General features: G+C 47.1%; 1 protein-coding gene across 7 annotated transcripts in view; it reads left to right on the top strand.

Moving 5' to 3' along the window:
• SLC4A5 (solute carrier family 4 member 5) overlaps positions 1 to 17,661 on the top strand; it is a 125,840-nt gene that overhangs the window by 89,115 nt on the left and 19,064 nt on the right. For all 7 annotated transcript variants that reach the window (XR_014083521.1, XR_014083522.1, XM_081595765.1 and 4 more), the window contains 11 exons: positions 574 to 731; positions 1,166 to 1,253; positions 2,075 to 2,229; positions 2,597 to 2,785; positions 4,417 to 4,591; positions 6,570 to 6,703; positions 7,462 to 7,733; positions 11,973 to 12,031; positions 12,860 to 13,060; positions 15,512 to 15,625; positions 17,158 to 17,319. Coding sequence is in view for 5 of the 7 variants with exons in the window: in XM_081595765.1 (XP_081451891.1) it covers positions 574 to 731; positions 1,166 to 1,253; positions 2,075 to 2,229; positions 2,597 to 2,785; positions 4,417 to 4,591; positions 6,570 to 6,703; positions 7,462 to 7,733; positions 11,973 to 12,031; positions 12,860 to 13,060; positions 15,512 to 15,625; positions 17,158 to 17,319 (1,707 nt within the window). In the remaining 2 variants the exon portion in view is untranslated. The remainder of the gene's footprint in view (positions 1 to 573; positions 732 to 1,165; positions 1,254 to 2,074; positions 2,230 to 2,596; positions 2,786 to 4,416; positions 4,592 to 6,569; positions 6,704 to 7,461; positions 7,734 to 11,972; positions 12,032 to 12,859; positions 13,061 to 15,511; positions 15,626 to 17,157; positions 17,320 to 17,661) is intronic.

The following is a 17,661-nucleotide window of genomic DNA, read 5'->3' as shown; positions in this document are numbered from 1 at the left end:
AGATACGAGTTTCCTGGGAGGTCCCCTGGGGGTGACTTGGGGGCACAGAAGTCTCCCATAGACTTGGACCCACAGGTACAGGGATTCCCATCAGCTAGGATGCTGGTGGCAAAGAAAACAAAGTCTGTCCACTCTGCCCATCAGGATGGTTTTGTTCCTCCCACAGCTACCAGGGTGGAGGCAAAGTTGGAGGGCTGGACAATGGAGTGTATGAGCCAAGACCCCCATCTGCTTGAGCTGTAGCTGGGAGATGAGACCTGCTGTCCAGCAAGCCTGGCTCTCTTCTCTGACCCCTCAGCTCATACTTCAGTAGAACAAGGAATGTCCTGGGGATCAAGTCATTGCCTGCTCCTTCCCATCTACGAAAGGCTTAGTTGATCCCTGGGGTTAACCAACTTTGAGTCTCATCTGCAGACTGCAGGAGAGTGTTGAGCTATTTCCTTCAGTTTCTAGAGAAACGCTGGGAGAATTTTGTAAGCTTAGGCCTCCACAGTAGTCTGAATGAGCTGAGTGAGAGCCGAAACCACTGCATATGAGTACCCATGGGTATCTCATGTCCCCCTCACTGACCAGCGGAAAAACAAATTCATGAAGAAGATCCCCAAGGACTCAGAAGCCTCCAACGTGCTCGTGGGCGAGGTGGACTTCCTGGACCAGCCGTTCATCGCTTTCGTACGTCTCATCCAGTCAGCCATGCTGGGAGGTGTGACCGAGGTGCCTGTACCCACCAGGTGAGAGCCATTGACATCCACCCACCACACCCACCATTGGGTGGCCAGCTGTCCATGCAGTCAGCCAGCAGTGCTGCTGGAGTCACCCCTAAAATGAAGAAGGAAAATTAGGGAACTGGCTGGGGAGGGAGATCTGACTGGGGAAGAGTTTTAGAGTTTATTTAAAATAATCATAAACAAGAAGTAGCCAACAGGTAGGATGGGGGTTGTTGGGTGAGTTCTGGGACACCAGGCCATGGTGAGGATGCCTAGGCAGAAGTGAAGAGGAATGTATCTCCAAAGCAAATATGGGATTCATGGGAGCAAATATGGGAGATGTTTATGGTCAATTAAAAAGTTGAGAATGGATACTATTTTAGACCAGAAAATCCTTCTCTCCATCTGGTTTTATTTTTCCTTCTCACTTTCCTCCTCCTCCTCCATCTTCTTGGCAGATTTCTGTTCATACTGCTGGGACCTTCCGGGAGAGCAAAATCCTACAATGAAATTGGCCGTGCCATTGCAACCCTCATGGTGGATGACGTAAGTGCCATGAGAAGCAGGTACTCCTGAATGTCATAGCTCCTGCATCAAACATTGTGCCTTCGTTCATTCACTTATCCAACAATCACATTTGAGCATCTCCTGTATGCCAGGCCCTGTACAGGTGTGAGGATTATGATGAGGGAATAGTCACTGCCCTTTAGGAGCACCAATCAAGTGGGAGACTCAGCCCGACAATCCTAGAGTGAACCACATGCCAACCGCCCAGGCAGTCAGGGGGCCCTTCACACACGATGGAGCTTTACAGTTAAGGATGAGCACAAGCTTAGGAGGCAGGCATTCCAGGCAAAGGGAACCGGGGCCATGGCTCAGAGATGGAGAGCTGGATGGAAGTGGTTTGATATAAGCTCAGTGGAAGAGCTTCAAGAGCAGAAGGTGACACCAAAGAGAGGAGCCAGAGCCTGTAGGCAGAGTTGAGAGTTGACCATCTGTGATGGGGAGACTAGGGGAGTTTAAACACGAGCATGACCCAATCAGATCTATAAAGTCAGAAAGAATATGCTGGAGACAGTGTGGAATGATGCAGCCTGACCCTCCAAAGATGAAGGGCTGGGACGTAAAACAGAGTTGAGATACCTGCGCTCCTTTGGGTTGTCCACAGAGTTTTTTGCTCTGTGGGAAACTGAGAGCAGGAAGGTAACTCAACCCAGGTCAGATGACTGGGATACAGAGACCTGGCTTTCAGGTCCAGGAGGCACCTTTCTTTGAAAGTATATGCAGTGTGCCCCAGGGAGGTGGATGAGATGGGGACGGCAGCAAGGCAGTGGCCCTCTCTATTCCTCTGCCTCTCTCCCTGCCAGCTCTTCAGCGATGTGGCCTACAAGGCCCGGAATCGAGAGGATCTGATCGCCGGGATCGATGAGTTTTTGGACGAGGTCATCGTGCTTCCCCCAGGAGAATGGGACCCGAATATCCGAATTGAGCCACCCAAGAAGGTGCCTTCTGCTGACAAGAGGTGTGTATGAATGAGCGGTAGCAAGCAGGGAAGTGGTCCAGAGGGAGCTTTCAGTCTGTTCCTTTCTTATTTGGATTTGAAAAAAAAGACATCAGCATACATGGGTTTATACATTTTTTTTCTCCCAGTTTTGTTTCTCTAAAAAAAAAAAAAATCAGAAGCAAATATGCTGAATGTGAACATCTGTAAAACCTGGGTGACCTGTGCAGGGTATTGCTGGATCCTTTTCTGTATTTTTCTCTGTATTTTAAGATATTTGATTATTGTAGCTGAAGAGGTTATGGGCGTGATGAGGACAGTCCTGGAGGTGCTGAGATCTTCCCAGGATTGGGAGCCCTACTGCCCCTTGTCCCCCTTCTCCTTCCAGGAAGTCCGTGTTCTCCCTGACTGAATTAGGCCAGATGAACGGCTCCGTGGCCGGAGGCGGCGGCGGGGCTGCTGGAGGCGGCGCTGCAGGCAGCGGAGGCGGCGGCGGGGCAGGCGGAGGGAGCACCGCGGATGACGGAGAGATGCCAACCGTGCATGAAATCGGGGAAGAGCTGATCTGGACAGGAAGGTGCCCACTCCAGGACTGACGGCCCCTTCAGCTGTCTTAGATTTCTCTGCTCCTTTTAGGAATCTTCTCCTCCTCTGTCTGCAGCACCCACTCCATGCCTTGGGGTCTGACCACCGCACGCTTTTCCTCCCCGGCCGCAAAGCTCCTCCTGGATCCGACAGGAAAGGGGAAGCGCGCATAAAGTGAAGGAACCCAGACTTTTCTTAGAACACCTTCTGTTACCTGTATTAGTTTTCTAGGGCTGCAGAAACAAATATCACAGACTAGGTGGCTTAAACAATAGAAGTTTATTCTCTCGAAGTTCTAGAGTCTGGAAGTTCCAAATCAAGGTGTCCGCAGGGCCAGGCTCCCTCTGAGATTCTGGGTGGACTCCTCCCTTGCCTCTCCCTGGCTTCTGGTGGGGGCCAGCAGTCATTGCTGCTCCTTGCCATGCATCCTGCCTGTGTCCTCGCATGGTGTTCTCCCCGTGTTTCTGTCTTCATATAGCATTTTCCTCTTCTTGTGAAGATACCAGTCATATTGGATTAGGGTCCCCCTAACGATTTCATCTTAACTTGATTTCATGTGCAAAGACTCTGTTTCCAAATGAGGTCACATTTACAGGTTAGAATTTTGATACATCTTTTTGGGGAACACAATTCAGTCCATAACAGTACCTTTTGAATTTTTTAACCTTATGTTAAAACTTGTTTTAAAAGAAAACAATAGAAGATTTTCTTGGCTTGTTTGGGCTTCTTTGCTAGCTTTTAGAATAACTTGGGTTGATCTGAATTTAGGAAAGGAGAGAATCAGTCCTGCAAAGCTATAACTTTGAGAAGGGAGTCATGTTTTATATGCCTTTGGCTCTCTGCCAGCCAGTGTTTCCCAGCTTTACCCACTCCCTACCCCCATCCTCACCCAGGGGACATTTGGCAATTTTCAGAGACATTTTTTGTTTGTCCCAGTTGGAGGGAAGACGATACCGATATCTAGCAGATAGAGACCAAGGATGCTGCTCAATGTCCTCTGATGCACAGGACTGCCCTCCCTGCTAACAAAGGATTATCCAGTCTAAAATGTCAGTAGAACCAAGGTTGAAAAGCCCTGCTATATGCTAAACCCTGCTCACTGTGTTTGGAGCTTTGGAGAATAGCGTCCCCAATAAATACTCTCCCTAAATCTTAAATTTCCCACTTGTTTGTTCCACGAAGTAAATAAAACAGTTGTAAGGTTCAGAATCTTCCCTTGATGAATCTGATATAAACCAGGATCTCTCCATCTCCTAACGCTAGACACATGTTTACCAAGCACAGAAACCGTGCAGATGATCAGAGACACGAGAAAGATAGCCATCTGTGGACCCCAGGATTTTCATTCCCTGTAGAATGTTAAGTCTGCCCCCAAGACATGATCCCATAAGGCCTTCCCTCTCCCACTCGAGCTGTCTGTGACTACCCTTCCCAGTGGAGATGGTGGGTCTAAGGAAAGAATTCTTTCCTGGTGTGAAATGTTCTGCTGAAAAGATCCCTTGCCCCATCCACCCCTAGTCAAGTTCCCTTCTTTGCCACAGGCCCTGCAGGCTCCTGGGAATAGCCCTGCCCCTACACTGGTATTTGTGGTGAGAAAGCAATCTCTGGGCCTGTCTTGAGCAGGTTCTTTGGTGGCCTGTGTCTTGATGTCAAGAGGAAGCTGCCCTGGTTCCTAAGTGACTTCTGCGATGGCTTCCACATTCAGTCCATCTCTGCCATCCTATTCATCTACCTCGGCTGCATTACCAATGCGATCACCTTTGGTGGACTTCTGGGAGATGCCACTGACAATTATCAGGTGTGTGTAAGTTTCAGACATGACTTCAAATCTCAGAAAAATCTGTTGTCACAAGGTGGTGGTAAGGAGCTTCAAGCCATAATCCCAGAACAAAAGTATGGATTCCATCTATCACTCAGGGTCAGTTCATCACTTTTTGCAATCCTTTACACTTCAAAAAAAAGTAGTAACAAGCTGACATAACTGAAAAATCTAAAGCTAAATCATATTACTAAAGATCAAATTTAAAGATGATGTAAATAGATCAAATGTTTAAGGGGAAATCATCTGCTTTGGTATTTGATATTTTTCCCACCAATGGTTGAATAAATTTAATCATCACAATTAATTGAGTTGCTAATTGTAACCTTCTTCCCGTACTTTTTAAAAAACCTAACCTTAAATTCTTAGCTTGAAGTTAAGATATTTTTAGAAATGTCTATCATGACAAAAAGACAGTGTCCCTGGGGAAAAGAGTTCATAAGCGACACTAGCCTGAGACTCAGACAAGGGCCTTTTCTAATGGGGGCCTTCAGGATAGCACCACTGGAAAGCTCAGAGCACCAAGGTGAAGACCCATTTTCCTAGATAAATTGAAATGAGTGCCTATCTCCAGCCCACACCACTCTCCTGAGCAGCAGGTTCAATATCCTACTGCCTCCTGGGTGTGTCCGTATCGCTGCCCCTTGGGATTCCCCAACTCACAGGGCCAACATTGCATCTATTGTCTTCCTTCCAGACCTGTTGCTCCCCCAGCCAATGAGCAAGACCATGGTGACCCAGATATTCACACATCATCCTTGACTCATAAATCCCAAGGTTCCCCAGTAGTCCTCATGACATGGTCCTACTTGCCTCTCAAGCCTCATCTCCCAGTTATTCCCCTTCTCAGATTTCTGTCCTTACTCATCTCCATTGTTTTCCATCAATCCCGATCATCTTTCAGTTTTTCAAAGCCAGGCTCCCTTTCAGCTCCAGCCTCTGTAAACATTGTTCACTTTTCCCAGACCACACTCTTTCTGATCACTCCACTTACCCTATGCTCCTGGTCTATTCTCTGCTCAATTTTGGGATCTCAGCTTCAGTGTATCTACCTCTTGGGAGGCTTTCCTGACCACCCTTCACTCCTACTGTATGCTCCTATGACACCATTATCTTATCCCAGCTTATCACATTCCTTGGCAGTGGTTCTTAATAAGAGATGATTTTGAGCCCTAGGAGACATTGGGTAACATCTAGAGACAATTTGAGTTATTATGACTAGGAGGTGAGGTGCTACTGTGATGCTAATAAACATCCTACAATGCACAGGGCAGCCCCCCACAACAAAGAATGATCTAGCCTGAAATGTAAGTAGTGCTGAAGTTGAGAAACTCTTCTATATGGAAATTGCCTAGTTACTTGTCTGTATTTCCCACTAGAATGAAGATGTATTTTCTTGTTTGCTCATGGGTCCTCAATACCTAACACAATGCCTGATGCATAGTTGGCCCTTAATGGATTTTGAATGAATGAGTGATCTGATCTCTAAAAGCACCTACTAGATCTTTGAATGAAAAAATGATTGCATAGATGGATGGGCTGTCCTCTGGGAGTAAAACAGGCATGGGGTACAAGCACAATCATTGGCAGCTCTGTTTCTGAGGCCCTGCTGCTGCTACTTCGACTCTGTGCAACCCCCTAGACGGCAGCCCAGCAGGCTCCTCTGTCCCTGGGATTCTCCAGGCAAGAACACTGGAGTGGGTTGCCATTTCCTTCTTCATTTGAGGCCCTAGTGTGCCTAAAGGAAGTCATATGGGACCTAGAATTAGGGAGAGTGGTGCTGGCAACTGTGGGAGGTTGTGGAGTCAGAGATGGGGAGCAGAATTTGAGAAGGAGAGGACTTAGGACAAAGGACAAGCACTGTGGCCTGAGCCCTTGACAAGATAACTGCGTTCTAGCTTGTTGGAGAGGCCCCTTCTCATGCCTCTGTTGAGCCTCACACTCCTTGTGCCCACAGGGAGTGATGGAGAGTTTCCTGGGCACTGCCATGGCTGGCTCCTTGTTCTGCCTCTTCTCGGGACAGCCTCTCATCATACTCAGCAGCACGGGACCCATCCTCATCTTTGAGAAGCTCCTCTTCGACTTCAGCAAGTAGGTGCCCTTCACCCCCCTCCCCCTCCCCTTCCCCCAACCCTCTTCCCTCCCCCCTACCCCCCTCTTCCCTCCTCCGCCCCCCACCCCTGTCTGCTCCTCACTTGCAGCAATTATGCCGGGGTTGGGGTAGTGGAGGATCCCCGAGGGGGAGACAGGGTGAGAAGGTACCAAAACTGTCTTTACCTGTAGGAGGCGCTGCGAGGCGGTCCATCCTGACTCCCCTCTGCTACCTGCCTTAAAGCCATTTTAGTGCATATTAGCAAAGTGCATAGGGAGAAATCCAGGCAAGACAAGAAGAGAGCATTCACACCACTAACAGAGTGAGCAATTATGACTTGAAAGCCAATGCAGTGTATAAAAAGTTTCAGGCTGGAGGTTGGAAGGCTATATATACCCTAACTCAGGCAGCTCTGGGCTCAGTTGCCGCACCTACAACCTGAGCCCATTTCTAAGGCCTGCTCCAGCTTGGTCATTCTGAAATTCCCTGTTTTCATTCACTCTGGCTGTTTGTTACCAAATGTTTCAGAACAGAAGTGTGTGAGCACCTTTCTGCCATCCCATGAGATCCTTGCCCCAGAATTCTCAAAGACCAGACAACCCCACCCAGGACCTTCCCTCGTTCTCAATCCTCTCGTAGTTCCTAGGAGGGTGTCTGTGCCACAGGAGGAGCAGATGAGCCCCCCAGGGTGGGTCTGGGGAGCTGAGCACAGCCAAGAGCCCTGGGCTGGAGGTCTTCGCTTCCCTCTGCCTTCCAGAGGCAATGGCCTGGACTACATGGAGTTCCGCCTCTGGATTGGCCTGCACTCAGCTGTCCAGTGCCTTATCCTGGTGGCCACAGATGCCAGCTTTGTCATCAAGTATATCACCCGCTTCACTGAGGAGGGTTTCTCCACCCTCATCAGCTTCATCTTCATCTACGATGCCATCAAGAAGATGATTGGTACCTTCAAGTACTACCCCATCAACATGAACTTTAAGCCTGACTCTATCACCACCTACAAATGCGAATGTGTCGCCCCTGACACAGGTGACCGGTAACCCCAGAGGTGCCCTGGGCCCTCACCCACCACCCAATCCCCCCACAGCATCCAGGCCCCTTCTGCCCCCTGTTTCTCTACTCAAATGCAGGAGAGTGAGGCAGCTTGGGAGGGGCAGTTCAGCCAAGGGCTTTCTGTCCCAAGGGAGCAAATACCGGGTCTTAAACCAGTTTTTGGAAGGAATCCAAGGGGACAAGAGTTCTAATGAGGGTCAAAATACCAGAGCCCAGGGTTATAATCAGGAGAGAAGCAGTGATAGTGATACCCCGGGAGAGGAAGAAGGCATGCTTGGCCTCAGCATGGGGTGATGTGCAGGCTACATCTGTCAGGAGTGTTCCTCAGGGGTTCCTGCGTCAGGCCAGAGGTAGACTTGATGGGACCTCAAGTCCCTCCCAGTTACATGAGTTCACGATACCGTGAGCTCTCCCTGACACATCACTGCCAGTGCTTACAGCCAAAGGATGAACATCCCTGCAGATGGTAACATGTCCAGGGTAGAGGGCCAGTCAGAGTGAGGAGAGCCTGGTAACCATGTCACTGAAGAATGATTGGAGAACCTGGGGTCAACCAGATCTTAGAGCCTTATGAGAGAAGGACTGTCATGTCAGAGGGGCCAGATTCACCCTGTGTAACTATAAGATGCAGGAGGAAGGCTGAGGAACAAGCTCCAGGAAGCCAAATGCTGGCTGAATTCAAGGTATAACTTACAGTGGTGGGTGCCACCACCCTGAGAAGTATGGGTCCCCTCGGGTGGTAGCAAACTACTTGGACACTACATGGATATCCATCTGCCAAAGGTATCTTAGAAAGGATCTCTGTTCTATGGTGGGAGGCTAAATCAACCAACTCAGCAATCCGATAATACTCAGTGCCATTCCTGTGAAGTTTCTTTCTGACCAAAAAAGTATCATCTGTAATGTTAGGACTTTCCATTCGTGAACCACTGGCCTCCTTCATGCCCCTAGGAGCCCTCAGTGGGATGCACCCAGAGTGCCCAGGATGCTATAGAGCAGAGGCTAGAGGGACATCCACGTATCTCCTAGCACCACCAGGCTGGACTCACAGAGCAAACTGAGGTCCAGAGACACCCAAGGTCACACCGATTTGTTAGCTGTAGAAGAGGGGTATCAGTGCTGGCCCTGCTGGTCTCATGGGATGCTTGTGAGGTTTTCATATCTATACTCAGATCGGGTTGGAATTGCACATAAGTAGACACTGTGTTGTTCAGCACCTTAATGCATATGATCGATTAAAAATAATTGATCATAAGTCAACCAAAATATCTGTTGCACAATTACCATGCACTCTACTTTAGACTAGGCCTTATAAAGATAAAGTTTTCTGACCTCAGAGAATGTGGTTTTGGTTGTATGCTCTCACCCTCTGTCACTGCACTGAATTTGTAAAGATGTCTAGACCTAATTTTTTCTTTTTTTTCTCTATCATTAATTTTGAGGTATTTCATTAAAATCCAGCAGTAGGTGAAGCTGTCCTTCACCCTGAGCCAGGGCATGTTGCTTGCCCAGGAGACTGAGGAGATCCTACCTGCTGGCTCTTGTCATCATACCCTAGAGTAAATCCCACCTCTGTGGGCCAAGCCCCATTGGGGCACTTTCATTTTCTGCTCACACCCTTTGAACTACAGATCCATTGCATTAAGTACAAATGTTCCCACAAACATGGCTTTTAGAACTACATATGCTTGATTTCTTTCAGAAATGGTCTAAATACTGAGGTCATATGGACATTCTGGGAATCATCTATCCACAGGAAAAACCAAATATAGGGGTTCCCTAGGAACAGGGATGTAAGCATGAAAGGACATATAAGGTAGGATTTGAGAACCATTATCGAATCCACCTAACTCCAAATAGCATCTCCTCTGGCCTGGCCCAGGTCCCTAATGTCACTGCATTCTTTTGGGTCATGCTATTGCCTTGGTTCTCAAAGTTGGTCCCTAGAAGCATCATCAGCACTCTCTGGGAACTTGTTGGGAATGCAGATTCTCAGGCACCATCCCAGACCTGCTGAATCAGAAACTGTGGGGTAGAGCCAGCTGTATATTAACAAGCCTTCTGGGTGATTCTCAAGCCTTCTGGGTGATTCTCATGCTTAAGTTTGAGAACCACAGCTCTATTAAACCCAATCATTATTAGCAAATAGCGCTGGTGAGATTAGGTTTTCAGTTTCTTCATGAAAAGTAAAGGAATAGGAAACAGGACAAATTAGTTTTGATTAGGAGAATATGAAAGGGAAGATTCTAGATGTTTAGCAGACTGGAGTGAGGGAGCTAACTAGGACGGTTTCTTTCCCAGTCCATGGGTCACTCATTTTCTAATAGTTTCATTATCCTAGTGTTACTGCAAAACCCAGTTTGACCATGGCACTCTCACTCTTTATCTTAAGAGCTTGTTTGGGGGCACTCTTTTTAATTTAATCTTGTTTCCATTGTAACTGATTTGTATTCTATTTATGGATGCTGCATACACTGACTTGGCTGCTTTCAATCCCAAGTGAGTACCACTTTGTAAACAGTAGAATTTAAAACTATTTGATAGTTGGACCTTTTCTGGGATTTTCCATGTTATAGTTCTTCCTTCATCTCCAAGTGGCTTTCAAATAAACCTTATATTGTTCTCAATATCAAAGAATGATAAAGCCTAAGCAGAAGACATCAAAGGAAAATCTGGTCTGACAACTTGGGCAATAGAACGGCGCTGCACTCCCCAGCTCAGCTGTTAGCTGGGAGTCCTGTAGCATTTGTGTGTGTAGCCCTTAGTCAGCCTTCCTGCCTGCCTTCTCTGCTCCACTGTTAACTGTGCATCGTGTTCCTTTGGTCAGCAGTGTGAGGAAAGGCAGCAGCTTCCTTGATTTCTCTTCAGAATAATGAAACAAACCTCTGGGTTTGTAGAACTTCTCAGAATATTCTGCTGTGGGTCAAGACTGAATTCCTTAGCCATTCCTAGCCCCAAATGCCCAAGAATGGGCCACATTAAAGGGTCCTTGATCACATCCACCCCATGACAGTTTATTGGAGGTTGCAGGATGCTTCCAGAATAGCCTTGTCTTCCCTCTGGGTTACTAGCCAGAGCCAGCAGGAGTCAAACGGGGCTTGTGATGCATTTCAGGTCATTGCCAGCCAACTGGCTGGGTCTCCTTCCTTCCTCCTCAGGTCAGCCACAGAGGAAGAGCTGAGTCAGCCTTCATTTGGAAAGCAAGTAGGCTCCGGCCCTTCTCCTTCACCCGTGCAGTACAGGAGCAAGAGAGGTGGCAACAAGCAGACCTCCAAACCTGCCTTTTAATAAATGGCTGCATCCCCCAGGGACGGGGGTTATAGCTCCTCTCAACTCCTCTCATGCCCCCTGAAACGAACCCTCCTCTGCTCCACTCACTCAGGGACACTGAGGCTGGGGCAGGGGAGCGTGGACAAGGGATACAGAGTGAACGGCTGAGGGCAGCACCTCTGGGATCCTGATTCTCCTTCAGGTCCTGGACCCAGCTTTAATTTTCCTCAGCAAGCATTTAAGGGGCAGATTAGGAAAGATAACAAACAAGTTCTTACAGGCCCAGCTGACCTAAAAAACCAAAACAAAACACAAATGGAGAGGGCAGGAGAGAAGGGAAGTGTAATTTGAGAGGGAGCAGAGCAGAAAAGGAAGCTCGCTGTATAGAGCCTGCCTGTCTGGGATAGATAGTGGCTCCTTCAAGTAGGAGTTGTGTGACCTTGGGCAAAGGGCAGATTACTTAGCCTCTCTGGGCCTCAGTTACCTCATCTTTAAAATGGGGAGATTTCTTGGGGATTTAGGAATTTAGCAAGATGATGTGTTTAAGCGTTTGGCATAATGCATGGCAAAGAGTAAGTTCTTTGAAAATGTTTTTTAAAGTCTAAGAGCAGAGACATTGGTCAGGTGAGTGTTAGGGTTTCATAAGGCACATTATTTCCCACTTGTGTTCGAGTTTTGTCTTGGCAGCAGTTTTTAAAGCCAGCCCTTTGAAATCAGACAGGATCTGTCCTAACCTGATGGAGCTAGTCTATCAGAACTGTGGCCTAGGGTCCCTCCCCAGGCAAAGTGAGAAGAGTGAAGAGGGGCAGCTACCCTCAAAATGAAAACCAGTCTTTGGCCCTAAGGAACTGGAAGGAAATACGAAAGGGTGGGGCCCGGGGTGGGGTGCAGGCTCCGCACCCAGCAGTTTGATGACCCTTCCCCATACCCTTTGCTCATCCACAGCGAATACAACCATGTTCAATGCTTCAGCCACGCTGCCACCAAATACCAACACTTCTCTGGTAAGTCCTTTCCTCTTATTTGAGACATTTAAGGGCTTTTGTCTGTAGGAGAACTGTGGATATCACATTGCAAAGGCGTGTGAACATAGGGTGGCATGATTCATTAGGGACCATCATTATATCAAACTACCACACTTCTCTTAACACAAACATACAGAATGGCTAGTGGCAAGCATCTGTTTAGTTCATTATGTGGGTTCCTGAATATTTGTACATTAATTTTTCAAAATATAAATTTTTAAATAAATTACTCTCCTTTTATTATACTTAGAGACTTAGGAACATGTATAATATGAATATGTATAGGAATGTATATTATATACACATATGTAATTGTTTTGTGTGCCCTGGATTTTAAGCATCTGGGACAACAAAGGTCAAGTGACTGAAGTGACTAACCTTACAGAGGTCTGACAAGGGTGGGGTGTGAGCCCCAGTATGTGAAAGGGTGTTAAAAGAGGAAGGAAAGGGGAGGATACATGTGAGACACTCCAGGAAAGCGGTGTGGACAGGACCCATGTTTGACTGACTTGGGATGGGAGCCAGACTTGCACTTTTCCTCCTAACACAGCAGTACCTCCTAGAACACAATGAAGAAGCACATGTCAGCTTCTGACTTTCCCAGGGAACCTCTTGCTTTTCATTCCTTGAAACAGCCTGTCCCCAGAAGCATAACTCTGTTACTGGGCACCATCATGGAGCAGGAGAGTTGGGGCCCCCCTGCAAGCGTGGGAGGGCTGTGTGGGCTGCCTGGAAGCTGCAGGTAGGGGGACACAGCTGACCTGCCAGGAAGGCCCTGACTGTTTCTCTCTTGTCTTGGTCTCCAAGTACAACCCCCTTAACCTCACAGCGCTGGACTGGTCCCTGCTGAGCAAAAAGGAGTGTTTGAACTATGGTGGGCGCCTACTTGGGAATTCCTGCCAGTTCATCCCAGACCTGGCACTCATGTCGTTCATCCTTTTCTTCGGGACATACTCCATGACCCTGACCCTGAAGAAGTTCAAATTCAGCCGCTATTTCCCTACGAAGGTAACTTCACCCTGCAGTTAGAAGGGGGCCTCTAGTCAGACAGTTCACGTGGCAGCCTCTGCTGAATCCCTGAGAGGGTTCTGGTCCATGTGATGGGTCCACATCAGCTCTTGCTCACTGAGAGGTTTTTTGTTAAGAGCACAGACTTTATACTCAGAGAGAACTGGGTTCCTTTGTTGTCAAGTCCCCATGACAACACTTGATATTATCAGACTTTTTTCTTTAGCCTAGTAGTATATTGTGGTTTTCTTCATTTTATTTCCCCAGCAACTAAGAAGTTGAAAATCTTTTCATGTGTTTATTGGCCATATGACCGCTGACTTTCTTCTTGTAAGAGGCTGTTTCAATCTCTTGCACGTGTTCAACTGGATTGTCTTTTTCTTTCTGATTTGCAGCTCTTTATACATTCTAGATAGAAACTTTTTTGTGATCATATATCTTCTCCTGCTCTATCACTGGCCTCATTACTTCCTTAATGGTATCCCCCTTTTTTTTGGCTGTGCTGGGCCTTCATTGCTGCACAGGGGCTTCCTATAGTTGCAGTGAGCAGGGGCTACTCTCTAGCTGTGGTGCCTCGCACTGTGGCTTCTCACAGGCTTCTCATTGTGGTGGTTTTTCTTATCACGGAGCACGGGTTTAGTTGCTCTGGTGGCATGTAGGATCTTCCGGTGTCCCCTGCATTGATAGGGTCCCAACCATTGGACCACCAGGGAAGTTCCTTAATGGTATATTTTGATTAATGGAGATTCTTAGCTTTACTGTAATCAAATGTATCCATTTTTCCTCAAAGAAAATATTGAATAGGAAATATTCTGTGTTGTCTTCTAAAAGCGTCATTGTTTTTCCTTTCATGTTAAATCTATAATTTTCCAGGATTGCTTTTGATGTTAAGTGTTAGAGAGTGGTTTTTACTTTGATAGCCAATTGCTCCAGCACTTTTTTTTCATAAAAGGCTATCCTTTCCCCACTGCTCATCAGTGTTTCCCTTGAAAGTGAAAGTTGCTCAGTCATGTCCAACTCTTTTCAACCCCATGGACTGTAGTCTATGGAATTCTCCAGGCCAGAATATTGGAGTGGGCAGCCTTTCCCTTCTCCAGAGGATCTCCCCAACCTAGGGATGTAACCCAGGTCTCCTGCATTGCAGGAGGATTCTTTTCCAGCTGAACCACAAGGGAAGCAGTGTGTCCCTTGCTATATATCAAATGTTCATATGTGATAGGATCTGTTTCTAAGTTTTTTATTCTGTTTCATTGATTTATTTTATGTCAGTATCAGTCTTCATTTCTAAGACTGATTAACACATATGTATATCTTACAGACCAAACTTTCCCTCTTTGTCCTTTTTTTTCCAATAATTCCTTGGCCTTTTGCATTTCCACATAAATTTTAGAATCTTAAATTTCACCAAAATAAAAACTTGTTGGAATTTTGATAGAACTATGTTGACTCTAAATGTCAACTTGAGGAGAAATTCTGAGTCTTCTGATCCATGAATACGGTATGCTGTGCTGTGCTTAGTCACTCAATTGTGTCTGACTCTTTGCCACCCCATGGGCTATAGTCCACCAGGCTCCTCTGCCCATGGGATTCTCCAGGCAAGAATACTGGAGTGGGTTGCCATGCCCTCCTCCAGGGGATCTTCCCAACCCAGGGATCAAACTCAGGTCTCCTGCATTGCAGGTGGATTCTTTACCAACTGAGCAGCCAGAGAAGCTCCATGAATGTGGTATGCCTTGCCATTTATTAAGGTTTTTTTTTTTCTCTTCATAGTGTTTTATAAGGTTTGACCTTGAGGTCTTGCACATTTTTTATTAGATTTATTCTTCGGTTCTTTTTTTTTTTTTTTTTACCTACTTACTCTTTCTAAAGAGTCTTTTATTTGGCCTTTACAAAATACAACTTGAGTGAAAAGTAGTGTACTTACAATACAAATGCATTAAAACAAAGTCCTGGGACTTCCCTGGTGAACCAGTGGTTAAGACTTTGCCTTCCAATGCAGGGGGTGCAAGTTTGATGATTGGTTGGAGCTAAGATCCCACATGCCTTGTGGCCAAAAAACCAAAACATAAAATAGAAGCAGTATTGTTACAAACTCAATGAAGACTTAAAAAATCACCACCTTTTCCGCTGTCAAATTACTTACAAACCACCACATTGCCTCTTGAAATTCAGTGTTGCAGAGAAGAGTAAGAACATACCATTTCACAGCTGTCAGATTGGTAAAAACACAAAGGTTTTAGAAAACCTAGTGTTGGAGACAAAAAGCAATGGGTGGGAGTGTCACCAGGTTCATCCAACTTAGAGAACAACCAGCACTCTCTGAGACAGCTGAAGATGGGTGTTCTGACTCCAGAGCTCAAGCTCTCAGCAGTTCTCCTCTTTGCTGCTAGAGGATGATATCTGCCTGGAGTGGGCAGGAGCTTCTCTGACTTGCTCATCTCTCTTTTGCAGGTTCGTGCCCTAATAGCTGACTTTTCCATCATCTTCTCCATCCTGCTCTTCTGTGGAATTGATGCCTGTTTCGGCTTGGCAACTCCCAAGCTGCTGGTGCCCAGCGAAATTAAGGTTTGTTCTGGAACCCTGCTCTGGGCATTTTTTCTGCCTGCCCCCCAGCTGCAGATCTCTTCCCCTCTATGCTGATCAATTTTTTAATGTTCTCAGCCAAGAGACCACATCGGTTCTCTGTGTGTGCTTCACATTTTCACTACACAGCCTCCTGGGGACAGTCCTTTGAGGTGGTGGCTTGCAGGTATATCCATGATGAATTTCTGCTGTGTAGCCACAGGATAAAGGGAAGGTGCTGGAATCCACCCTCCAGTCCAGCTGAGGCCCCTTGATTTCCACTTATGGGTCTACAATGCCCTCACTCATGGTAGTCTATAAGATGAGCCACTTGGGATCTGTTGAAAATGATCCTTTAAAACAGTGATCCTCGAGAGTTCCCTGGTAGCTTAGTGGTTAGGATGCCGGGCTCTCACTACCGTGGCCCAGGATCAGTTCCTGGTCAGGAAAATGAGATCTTGCAAGCCACAAGGTGAGCAAAACAAACACAAACCAATGATCCTCAGAATGTGGTCTGAAAATCTGGGGGTGGGGTTCAGCACTCTGCATTTTAACAAGTCTTCCAGGAGCTTCCAGGGCCTGCTTAAGTTTCATAAATTTCCCATTAGTGGTGGTTTAGTTGCTAAGTTGTGTCCAACTTTTGTGACCCCATGGACTGTAGCCCCCCAGGCTCCTCTGTCCATGGGATTTTCCAGGCAAGAATATTGGAGTGGGTTGCTATTTCCTTCTACAGGGGATCTTCACAACCCAGGGATCGAACCTGGGTCTCCTGTGCTGTAGGCAAATTCTTTACTGATTGAGCCATTAGTCCAGAGTTGGTGCTGTTTGCTTGTAGCTCTGCTTGAGCCTTGCTCCCTCACAAGGAGCACCGCCCACCTAAACTGAACTGGGAGGTAGAGGTTCTAGAACTGACCCTCCCTACTTTTGAGGGCTTGACCTTTGCAACATTATTTCAGCTTTAACATCTCATAAAAACTCATGTTGGCCTTGAAATTTAAAGTACTTCTTTCTCTTAAATAAGCAGAAGATAAACTTCAGCCCAGCTCCTGCACAGATAATGCCTTATTCTCAATATTCAAGTCTGAATTAATGTTTGGTGTTTTACAGACAACGCTATAACACTCCCCAGACAGATGACTCAGAGGAGAGGCAGAAAGTGTCAGGCGCTGGGCCTCTCATTTTCTTTTTTCTTGCTTTTAGGCCTCATTTCCATTTCTTGTTAGCACATTTTGTAATTAGTGACCACAAACTCTCTCCCAACGTTCTTTGACTCTCCACCACCCTGTTTCCCAAACAAGCCCAGGGCAGCTGCATCAAATCATCTCCTTTGTTCTGTAGACACCACATCCTTCCTAAGACCCCTGTGCCTCCTGGATCTCTTTAAAGTTGCAGGTGCCTAATGGCCTTAAGGAGAAAGAATGTACTTGAAAAGTACTCCAGGTGTGGGAATAGCAGAGGTCTGGGAGAGTGGGCCGGACAACAAATGCTCCAGGACAAGGGAGAGAGGAAAGAGCCCTCTCCTTTGCTCTGTTCAGCCCACACGGCCTGACCGAGGCTGGTTCGTGGCTCCCTTTGGGAAGAACCCGTGGTGGGTATACCTAGCGAGCATCCTGCCCGCCCTGCTGGTGACCATCCTGATCTTCATGGACCAACAGATCACTGCCGTCATAGTCAACCGGAAGGAGAACAAGCTGAGGGTAAGCCTGGTGCTAGGAGTAGGGGCCCAGCCTCTTTCCACAGAGTCAAAAGGGATGAAGGAGGGAGGTGTTGCTTCCTGCAAAATGTTGGGCCATTTGTGAAGCAAGTATGAGGGCAGGAGACTGGAGTTCCAGGGGAGCAGGGGGAATGTGACCTCCAGATGTGGATAAAGCCAGAAGGGCCAGGGGGAGGCTCCAAGGACCAGGGCCAAACCCAGGGTGGGCCCCTGGGCATGGGCTCCTCGCTTCTCCCAAAGTGACTCTCCCAACTCTGTCTCCCGACATTGAACTCGGAAGTCTGAACAGATGCTAACAAGGGGATTTTGATCCAGAACCATAGAC

This window comes from Giraffa tippelskirchi, chromosome 4 (assembly GCF_054371585.1).
Source record: "Giraffa tippelskirchi isolate mGirTip1 chromosome 4, T2T-mGirTip1v1.2.pri, whole genome shotgun sequence".
In the NCBI taxonomy this organism is placed as follows: domain Eukaryota; kingdom Metazoa; phylum Chordata; class Mammalia; order Artiodactyla; family Giraffidae; genus Giraffa; species Giraffa tippelskirchi.
Note: the sequence above shows the minus strand (reverse complement) of the source record. Positions and strands in the feature narration are given on the sequence as shown.